The following is an 11,480-nucleotide window of genomic DNA, read 5'->3' on the forward strand; positions in this document are numbered from 1 at the left end:
GATTCGATTGAAGAACACTTCTAATGATGGTAATTTCACATCAACGATCTTTATATATTTAAAATAATATTAATCAAAGAAAAAATACAAAAAACAAGAATGCCTTATTCCTTATTCGTTAGAACGGAATGAGTATGGTACTAGCCTCAGCTCTATCGATGTTGATCGCGTCAGGCACCATGTCCACCAAATCCGGGCTGTTCGAAACTATATATTCGTTCAAGGACCACGTAGTACAAATTATTCCCTTCTTCCAAATCCTATCTGGCTTTCTCCAAGCTACTCATATTTATTCGATATGATTAGCTGCTCCTTGATCTCAGGATGCCTGGATAATAATTCTTGGTCCAGACAATCATTCATCATAGTACTACTTCAAGATAAAGTGCATCTATTAAAAACCGCAAGGTTAATATGGGATCCTATGAATTGATACCACCGAGGGGTTGACTTAGATCTTCTTCAGAGATACCATTTCACGCAAATTCTGGGTCCAACACTAGGCCAGGCATATTATAATTTACACTGTCCATAATTTAGCTAGTTTCTAGATGTAGCACCTCATTTGCTGTTATATTCAATGTGTCCAAAGTTTAGCTTCACAAACCATGGCTTCGTATGGTCAAAACTCCATGGAAAGAAAGAAAAGATAAAAAAAAGGATTCATAAATCGAAATTTAAATTAACCCCAGAACATGGCAAAGATTACCAACCCATTTGACACAAAACCTGAACCTACATCATTCGGTTAGGAAAGTGGACGCATGACTAGCCATCCATGTTCAAGTTCTCACGGATCTAGATTTAGGTTCTTATTATTTAAAAACTTGTTGTAAGGGTCCCCTACCACATTCCTTTCCAAAAGGAATTCGATTTGCCCTCCATAACTGAACTTCAACGATATCGCGTAGCAAGCACATTGCGAGCCAGTTTGGTTGCTCGCATTGATTTTTCATATATTTCAGTTTTGATCCAGTTGAAGCTATATAAGCTAAAACATTACTTGGACCATGTTTTTGTACATTTGATTGGTTGCCACCATTTGATTTTCCGGCGTCCATGGAGAAGCTAGCACAACCTCGATGTTTGGTTGATTGTGTGCAGTAGTCAGATGCAAAGTCTGGTCGTTTGGTTGCGATATGCTGGGACGATTAATCTACACGGTAAACTAAACTTATCTACTTCATGGAACCACCAAATCGACGCCGAGGCAACAGAGCTTGTTCATCCCCCATAAGGTTTGGCACCTCCGGACCTCTCCCTGCACATCAGCCTTTCATCCCGCGGCAGCCGGCAGGTTGGATGCGTCCGGGAGGAGATTATTGAGTCGAGGTGCCTGCCGCAGACACGTCTCGACCTGCCCCAGTTGAGGTTGAGGAAGCTCGCCAGCGGCGGCATCTTGTCCGTCAAGGATTTTGACATCACGCCAGCCACGTTTGTGTGTGACCAATGCCATCGCGCTTAGGATCTGTAGGGAGGCGCTCTTCCAAACGCAGCCGTTTCTTCATGTCGGAGCTCGTGTTCGACGGCCACCGAGACGTTGAAGAAGAGGAAAATGAGGGGATTAGCTAACTAGCTAGGGACCTGGTTGGTTACTTGCATCTTATTTCTGCATCGCGTGAGATCTTCTCCCCAGAGCAATGTTCAATTGGGCCAAGTCCATATCCTGAATGTCAATTTGTTTGATTACTAACAAAAAAATCACCGTTAAACGCATACGCTCATATACACGTGCATACACTCATCCCTATGAAAGCACACACGCACACGCTATCCCTATGAGCACCTCCAGAAGACTGAGCCGGCGGATTGGATCTTGGAATTAACGAAGTCACCACAGATGCCTCGCTGTCGACGGGAACGCCGCCTCCCACTGAATGAAAATTCTGCCTTTATGAGACACATATATGTTAAACCTGGAGTTTGAACTCTGGTGAGTTGGAAGTACAACCACCCTTCTAACCATCCAATCTCAGGTTGGTTCTCAAAAATCCAAAAACATTCCGTAAGCTGCTTTCGGTCCTGGTTTGGACGGGCTCAAACCCAGCAAACGTTTTGGAGGTTTTCTATATACTGTGTGTGGCTCAAGACAAATTAGTTTGAAATACTCTCTCCATACCCCATTTATAAGCCTATTATATGCTTTGAAAAAACTTTAACTATTTATTAAATAAAGCATTAGTTATACCATTGGAATCCTCTTTTTAATCTGAATCTGATAGTATAATTTTTGTGTTATATATCTAATATTTTGCTGGTTAAATTAATGGTTAAAGTTTTTCTAGGAGCACCTAATAAGCTTATATACCGGTATAGAGGGAGTAACGTAACAAAGGTTGAGGTAAAATATATGGTTTGTTGTCTTTTTACGATGGAGCTGTCTTATTAGCGACTACTACTGAATATATGAAATTAGTTTGAGAAGATAATTAAGGATCTCGGTCCTCTTTGAGAACCAACCTGTGATTGGATGGTTAGGAGGACGGCGGCACCCTCAGCCCATCAGAGTTCAAATCCTAGATTTGACACTTTGGTTTCTCATAAAGACGAAATATTCTTCAGTGAAAGGCGATGTTCCCGTTGACAGCGAGGCATCTGTGGTGACTTCGTCAATCTCAAGACCCGTCGGATTAGTTGTTCGACGCAGTATCTTGAAAGTGCTCATAGGGGTAGGATGTGCGTGCGTTCATAGAGATGAGTGTGTGTGCGTGTGTGTAAGCATCTTTGATTGTACTGTGTTTCGCAATAAAAAAATCCATGCCCTCTTTTGTATACATTCAAGTCAAATAAATACTGCACAGCTAGCATTTGATAATCTGCCCGGAGAGAGATAGCTCCTCCTTACACGATCTGTCATCTAAATAAAATGAACATCGGCCAAGCCTATATATATGATATGAAGGGAGCAAGTAGTTGACGAAAGCACTAATCTGCATACTACTACTACCTATCCAGCCCCATGGATCCGTCGGTGGACAGCCTAGAAGCAAGGTGGTGTGCGGTAACCGGCGGACGGGGATTCATGGCGAGGCATATGGTGCTGGCGCTGCTCCGTTCGGGACGTTGGCGCGTGCGGATCATGGACCTCCACGCCGACGCCGCCCTGACACCCGATGAAGATGATGGGCTCCTTGGTGCCGCCCTCCGCGACGGTCGTGCCGTCTACATCTCCGCCAACGTCTGCGAACTAGCGCAGCTTACGAAAGGTATTCTTATCCTGTCATCCATGCATTCCATGAAGAAGGTAGCTTATTCCATCGCCCTTTTGAGAATCTAATTGCCAAACCTCACCCGCTGGATTTCCGTCTAAATCCGTAGCAAATAGGCCACCTTACCTAGCTATAGATCCACATAAAATAAGCCCGTGGCAGCTAGATTCCCAAGTCGTCCACACCGACGCATATTCAGCGCGCTCCCGCCCTGCGTCGATGGTTTCTCTATGACTACTTATAGTGAAAATAACATAGGTAATAATATCGTACACCTAAAACGTTTTGGTGAAATGGCATGAAAATGAATAAAAAAGTGAGGTGGTCACTAGCTACTCCCTCCGTTCACAATTACCTTGAGTTATAGGTTTAGTGAATGTCAAACTTTACAAATTTGAACTACAAATATAGGAAAATAATACTAAAATTAACGAAACCTTGACTTTGACTAAAGCCAAAACGCAGGATAAATAACAAAAAAGGAGGGAGTATGTTGGCATAACATCACACATCGTAAAACAAAATAAGTTTATAACATAAAAAATGACACAGTTCATGAAACAACATATAACTTACTACCCACTATGAAGGTAATAATTTAGACTATTAGTTAACATGACGTATGTTAATACTGTATGGTACTCCCCACTATGACCAGCTTATGTATGGACCCCTTAATACATATAGTACTCTTGCTGCCCTATTTAAGGCCTAAACCAATACAGGAAATAAATTCAACTAGTTAAAAATATGTACTACATTTTGAGATAAAAGCTAGTACTGCCTGCATGTTCAATTGTTTAAAAACATTAAAAAGTGTTCACATGCTATATACTTGAGATTTTTCTTCAGCTTTTTTATGTTTATTTTCTGTGTGCCAATTAGCTAGTCTTGTACACTGCAGCTTTGGAAGGGGTAGATACTGTTTTCCACACTGCTGCGGCAGATCCTAACAGCAACAACTTTCCGCTTCATTACAAGGTCAACGTAGAGGGTTAGTAACATTATCTTAACTTCACCTTGCTTGACAGGTCTGTAAATGTTCTCACGAACACTTTTTTGTTCACTTGAGCACAGGGACAAAGAATATCATCCAGGCTTGTCAGACATGTTCTGTTAAAACTCTGATATACACGAGTTCAAGTGGAGTTGTATTTGATGGAGTTCATGGCCTCCTAAATGTAGATGAATCGACACCATATCCAGAGAAGGTTGCCACACATGTTTAGTCATTTTTCTCGTCTAATGATTAATATGGTTGTGTGTATAGTGTATACACTAATACACCTAGTTAGAGAACAGGGGTTATGCTCCTTTCAGCGGAAAAAAAGCCAGTTAGTGTCTTGTTATTGCCTCCATTTCATAGTAGTGGCAGTTATCATTTTCAATTTCTGCAATTCCCGGAAGGGACCACATGAACCTACGTACGCACATCATTCGTTAACCGATGCTATAATAAGCTTCTAATCCTGTTAAAAAAGCTTCTAATTAGTACAACTGGTGCTGCACCGGACTTATGTTTGCTTCTATTGTACCAATATTTTGAAGAAAAAAAATGTATCACATCTTAGTATTAGTCAAAATCAAAGTTCGTATAGTTCGACAAATATGTAGAACATTGTATTAGCATGTCCAACATCAAATATGTATAATTCAAAAGTGTTCCATTGTATTCATTTTTCAAATATGAATCTAATTACCTACTTTGTATGGCACATAAGTCACATTTTGTTGGTAAATTAATGGCCAAAGTTAAGCTCAAAGTACAGAGAATATAGACGGATGGATTATGGTACGTTCTACAGGCGTTCTTATTGAAATTGATGGTCTATCACGTTCGATGACAAGTGGAGAATTTGAAAATCTTAACTACTCTTGTTTCGTAAGTACATTGTGGTATGATTGTTGAGATGCTACTGCGTGGCAGACAACCTCAGTTTTTTCTTACTTTTTAGGTTGATATGTTTGGCCAGAATTCCTGGCCTTTGTTTTCCATTGTAAAGAATTAATAATACTGACCAGCTGGAGTATGTGGTTGTGGCCAGCTGAGGTCCTTCTCCTTTTTGAAAAACAATTTATTTCAGAATCACGCGATCATATAAGTAAGAATTAGTCGATTCTTTCTAGAGCTGACATGATTGTTTTATTATTATCAGTTCCACGAAGCATACACGCAAACAAAGGCAGAAGCAGAACAGCTAGTGATGAAGGCCAATGACATAAATGAGTTGCGCACTTGTTGTATACGTCCTGGAACCATTTTTGGTCCCGGTGACGGGATGATACCAACATTAGTTTCTTACGGAGGAATGAGGGTAAGTACGTATATAGTATGCATAATAATATCACTGGAACATAATTCAAGCAAGACTATCTTTTAATCTTCGTAATTTTTCGCTACATGTTTAATTTTTTTACATATCTAATTAATGTTTTGGACACAGATGGCGGATTAGTTGTATAAAGCAGAAAACCGTAACGTAGTTTTATAATTAATTTGTGACCGAAAATCCCGCACGTACTGAGGTAGGAAGTCATTCGATAAGCAGAAACGCCATGTTTTCGTCCATCTTGCCTAATATCTCGGTACATAACTAGCCATACGTGAGGTGTTCATAAATGGTTGCAAAATTCAAAATAGTGGGCTATTGCATATCAAGAGGACTCACTAAGTTTTGCTTGACCTTGTGATATCCGCTAATAGCTCTCTAAGCTCCGCTAAAGCGCTATTTATGAGTCATTTAGCGCTAGGTGTTATCGGGGCAAAAAGACGTTGTCCACTCCGAACAACAACCCAAATGTCCATCGCATTGGTCACCAAACCAGCTTCCATCAGACCAAAGAAAACCTTAGGACAATTCTTGAGGGAAGCAATGTTGGCAACGAAGGTGGCTGTGACCGGCCAACCAACTACGGTGGCTGCCTCCGTTTCTTCGTTCATTGGCATGGTTTGATACAAGACATTGTCCGACGACAACGAGGATCGTGCCTCACATCCACACAATCAGTGGGAGTTACACGAAACAGACTCACTTGAGTCACGAACTCACGGTATCCTAGCCAGGCACGAAGTTCTTTCCTCCAAGTCTCTCACCATGAAATTGTGATGTCTGTGACCCTAATTCACTGATAGAACTCAGTTCAATTGGATATTCACTATCGACATGGTTATATACAATGTCTTCATGATTACCTTGTTCGTGTACCTAATTTATGTTTATTTTCATGTTTATTGCAAAAAAACGAGAATAGATGCGCTAGTGGCAGCTATTGCGGTCGTATAGATGCGCTAGTGGCAGCTATTGCGGTCGTAACTTGCAGGAGCATTTTTTTCATATCCTGATATATATTTTAAACTTTGGTCCTACCTTACATTCAAACTCTTCGGGTAGTAGAGGTCAAAAACAAATTAGCCTGACTCGGTAGCATGGCTCACCGCGACATCTACTAGTTAGTCCACATGTGAGGCGGCACCGTTCGAAAAATCTAGTAGACTATGTCGATGAGATGCATGACTTGTATGTTGGTTAATTCATCATTTGAGATCGTATTCAAGAAGTTAATTGTAAGCACTCAAGGTAGGAAAATCTCCCTAAAACGCTAAAGATGACAAAAATAAATAAAAATAACAAACTATAAGTAACAGTTCATCGTATATTTCGGGAGGAATCTCAAGAATACCATTTGGTTAAACTCAAAGAAAAGATAGTACGATACAGACTACTATATTGATTATGAGGTGCTTTAAGCGGCGTACCAGCTAGCCTCGAGGGCTCGTGCAAGCATCTAAGAGCCCGGAAACTATACTTGGTTGGTCTGTTGGGGGTCAGCAGTCTATAAACGCCCCCCCAAAGATACCTGGCTACCAACCCTGACTTTAAGAGCAGTCATGGTATCAATTCATTTTATGCATGTATGTATTCTAGAATAACTAACCCAAATACAGCTATCTAAAAACAAATAAACATAGAAGTATTTTGTGCTACCTAGTTTGTAGTAGATGACCTAGTGTTTATTGTTGCAGATTATTTTGGGTGATGGAAAAAATAATGATGATTTCGTATATGTGGAGAATGTGGTGCACGGTCATGTATGTGCTGAGAAAACTCTTTCTACCAAAGAGGGTGCAATGCAAAGTGGAGGCAAAGTATGTATTTATTGTGACCTGCAAAATGATTAATGTTATTTCTAAATTGACATTTTAATTATCGTGTAGGCTTACTTTATAACAAATATGGAGCCGATGAAGATGTGGGACTTCTTAGATATGATATTAGAAGACCTTGGATACAAAAGGTGATATTTCTCATTCTCTTGTATGCATTAGGGTGTCAAACTGTTAGTTCACGTTGTCATCTTCTTAGCAGTAAAATTCATAATATAGGAACTTTAATATGGCAGAACATGTATGTCACAATTAGCCCTTGAGTATATGACCCTAGATGGTTGAAGCAATATTAAGTTACTATATATTGTGATTGTGGTACAGTTTAAACTTAAAAATATATCGCATCATATACCACCAATAGTATGTATAAGTCCCTATATGTAACATGTCTACGTGGGAAGACATTGTGTGTGATGTGGTGTATGTGAAACCAACATCTGCAATGAGTCTTACTCATGATTTTATACTTCCAATTTTCTTAGAAGACTACCTCAAAAGATAGCTCGTCCTAACAATGTATGGCAAAGTATGCATTGTATTTTTTTTAACAGAAGGCATAAATGCTCAGCTTTAAATTAATGGAACACAGTACATGTATAATTATTTCAAAATAAGTGATGGGTGACCTGCACATTTGCGCGACCAGCTTCCTGAGTGTAGTTATATAAATATTCCTCGTGACTACTCCTTCCATGCTAAAGTTTAACTCGTTCATGTTTGAAAAAAGGATTAACTTGTTCGCATCCCCCAATGTTCTTACCTCATTCGTTGGAAAACACTTTCCAATTGAAGTTTTTGAGAGTTTCAGTGTTCTACTTCTCCATCGGTCTCACCATAGATATTTTGAAAACGTCATGCCTCATGATGCTTCACGCATAGTCATATTAATCTATTTTTCAATGTCCATTAACCATTCATTTTGATGTAAAAATGAGGATATATTCTTTGATAACAGTGAAACACTTCCTTGCTCACTCCTTGCATAGTTTGTCCTTTGTATCGGGAATAAAAGTAAGAAAATATATTGATCTTTTCAAACGCCACATCGACATTAGCCATAATGTTGTTGATTTCTATATTTTTGCACAGTCATGCCTTGGAATGATTCAGCATAAACTCATCAAACTCTAATCACCTTTGTTAATTGTTTATATTTAAGATGATATAATTTATGGTTAAATTTCGTTGCTAATTCTCCCACTTTTACTCGTGTGGTTGTTTGTATTTTATCAAACCATGACATCTCTATCTAATTCTTCATTGGCCATTTTATGCTTTTTAGTTCCATTTTTTGGAACCTACAAATATAATTTTACTCATAGCTATATAAGATGTTGTAATTATTGGTTTTCAATGATTGAAAATTAGAAAATCATTGCGTATTTCTATATATTTTTATGGTTCCTATATTTGTGTGCATTGGAAAATTTACTTTATCATCATATGTGACATCATTTTATGCTTCCGGTTTGTTTTGATGGTGCCGATCATTAAAACATGATATTTGTCTCTCAATGCAACAAGTAACAATAGAGTAGTTATATTCTCACAGATATATAACTTTCAGTGTGCCTGCATAACATAGTATCTGACAAACGCCTACATGTCTATATCCTTGATGTAGTAAATTTATCTATTGAGGCTTGCACCAGTACAACACCTCCTCCCAAACTTAGATTAGGATCTTCGATAATTAGCCAATTAATTCATTAATTGTGAGCTCTTTTAAGACCATGCCCAAACTAGGTATACCCAGTATGGCTATATCAGATATCGCAAAGAGAGTAAGCACTATCTTATATTTCCGTCGCTCATGTTTTCCTGTTGATGGTGGTCTATCGTCACTACGTTGCTCATCGTGTTGGTCGGCTGGTTGATCCCGCGTCGAGTCAACTATTCCCCCCGCCTCCTCGTAACTGGCACTGCAGACACTCGTTCCCAATGTGCCAGACTGTCTGGCCGCACATTGCGCCATCGTCTTTCATGCACACCGCCACCACCCTGTCGGCACGCAGCTACGAGGCCTTGCCAGCCTGCACCGTGCTGCAATGCCTCATGGCCGGCAAGCACCGTCTTTCCATGCCTCCCTCCCGTGGGCCATGATTGCCACACCCGACAAAGTGGCCGCCAATGATCTTATGATGGCGTACATACATACTACGCCCGACAAAGTGGCTACATTATCATACAAATAAGTTGGGCTATAGAAATTTTATACATAACCGTTTAGTGTTTTAAAACACCATCATTGCCTTAATTATGATAGGGTATCAGCGATCTCAGCTGTCTTTTTTTTTAGTCTGTTTGAGTTTTGGGGGAGAGGGTTGTACCAGATCAAACGCCTTATCTTTTGACATGTCACAATTTTTTTTGGGAAAACCCTTTCTACGCACTTTGATTTTAGCATATTCCCGTAGGTTATCAGATGATTCCACGTTTCATTTGTAATTTGAATTTTATGCATATATATATAATTGCTAGTTTCCGTATAGATGTTATTTGATTTTTTCATATTTATATGGACTCTGGAGCTGGTATGAACACGGTTGCTTTTTTGTTGCCATGTCTTTAATTGTTGTTCTTTTCACTGTTTCTTGTGGGGGAATTATTTATAATTTTGTGTGTTGCTCGTCAAGTTTTTCTTCTATCCATGAGTCAATATATTGATTGTGTATGATTGTCCAAATCTTGACCGCTCCAGTTGTGTGTTTCTGTTCAATCAATCAAGACTGTTTGCTCTCTTCTACTTCAGTAATATAATGAACTGACTGTTTAGTATGATTATTATTTTTATATATATTTATTGGACAGAAGTATTGGGCTATGGGCCAACAAAGTTTATTGTGTATATATGATATCAGAATGACAATAATTTATTTCTTATAACCGAGAAATATTGCATCATATCATCATATGATATCCTAACTTATGACTGTTTGTTTGCAGCCAATTTACTTTAAGAATACCTGTATATCTTCTCATGCCAATAGCATGTCTAGTAGACTGGAGCTATGACAAGATATTCTCTCGCTTTGGAATGCGTAAACCTCGCCTTATAACATCTTCAATCGTGAAGTATGCCACGCTGGATAGAACATTCAACTGCCAAAATGCTGCTGATCAACTTGGTTACAAACCAATAGTGTCACTCAAGGTTATTACTTTGCCACATTCTTTTTAATACCACACTTAGTGTTTTAGTATTTATTTGATTGTGCTGACACTTTTCGTGAACTCTATTGTCAGGAGGGACGAAAGATCACTACAGAATCCTATAAGCAGTTCAGGGTGTGAGATATGCAAGTATATCTTGAAATTAAAAGGGCACCAAATTCCACCAACATCAATCTTGAGATATATATTGTGCGATTGTGAAAATAGACTATAATATATTTGTAATTCTACTCTTATTACTGTTAATTTTATATGATGAAAAGACCATATTGGTATCAATAAGAGAAGCCGAAATGTTCAAGTAAAGAGGTTATCGACGTCTCCCAAAATGCAATGGCCATCTGGATGTTGCTACTGCCTCCCAAGTCTGGTCCTAACGCCGCACGGGTCACTAGATCCCCTCCCTACCTCCATGAACAAATTTTCTCCACGCGTTGTAGAGACGGCCACATACGGAGTATTGGTGTTTTCATTCCGGCCAAGTTAATTTTTGTGTGGGTAGGGTGTGGCCACAATCCGATGGGCTAACAACATGAGGCACACAAAGATTATATAGGTTCAGACCGGGGAAAGATCACCTATAACAGCCTTACGTCATGTTGGTATGTATATATTCAATGGGTGTGAGGTGCTCAGTGTTAGAAAATTGTAGCCAGCTAGCGTTTAGCCGACATCTAGGCTATCTCTCTTCATCTGGGGTACGACAAGAGCAAGGTATCTATGGTGTTAGCACCCATTTTAGGCTACCTCATAGTTATGTAAGCCGGATCTATTGTATTCTAAGAAGGAAGATGGGCATGTCTAGTTTTGTGCCAGGTTTAACAGCAGGTCAGAATTATGGCCACCTTAGTCTGAAAACAAAATCATGTCCACTTTGGTCAAGACGAAATAATGGTCACCTTAGCCCAAGGTGGATCCATGTTCACCTA

General features: G+C 39.4%; 1 protein-coding gene across 1 annotated transcript; it reads left to right on the top strand.

The window, feature by feature from the left end:
• Positions 1–2,959: 2,959 nt before the first annotated feature.
• LOC124669298 (3beta-hydroxysteroid-dehydrogenase/decarboxylase-like) lies at positions 2,960–10,731 on the top strand. Its single transcript, XM_047205937.1, has 8 exons — positions 2,960–3,244; positions 4,095–4,203; positions 4,287–4,420; positions 5,366–5,524; positions 7,234–7,356; positions 7,426–7,505; positions 10,324–10,531; positions 10,624–10,731. Exons 1-8 carry the CDS (start codon positions 2,960–2,962, stop codon positions 10,669–10,671), a joined length of 1,146 nt encoding a protein of 381 aa, XP_047061893.1. The 3' UTR covers positions 10,672–10,731.
• The last annotated feature ends 749 nt before the right edge of the window (positions 10,732–11,480 follow it).

Source organism: Lolium rigidum, chromosome 7, assembly GCF_022539505.1.
Source record: "Lolium rigidum isolate FL_2022 chromosome 7, APGP_CSIRO_Lrig_0.1, whole genome shotgun sequence".
NCBI lineage: Eukaryota > Viridiplantae > Streptophyta > Magnoliopsida > Poales > Poaceae > Lolium > Lolium rigidum.

Bases quoted from the DNA above. Each gene is read 5' to 3' on its own strand.
- LOC124669298 (XM_047205937.1), top strand. From the start codon at position 2,960: ATGGATCCGTCGGTGGACAGCCTAGAAGCAAGGTGGTGTGCGGTAACC. The intron at 4,204-4,286 runs GTTAGTAACATT...ACTTGAGCACAG, and splicing joins TTACAAGGTCAACGTAGAGG to GGACAAAGAATATCATCCAG. The intron at 4,421-5,365 runs GTTGCCACACAT...TATTATTATCAG, and splicing joins CGACACCATATCCAGAGAAG to TTCCACGAAGCATACACGCA.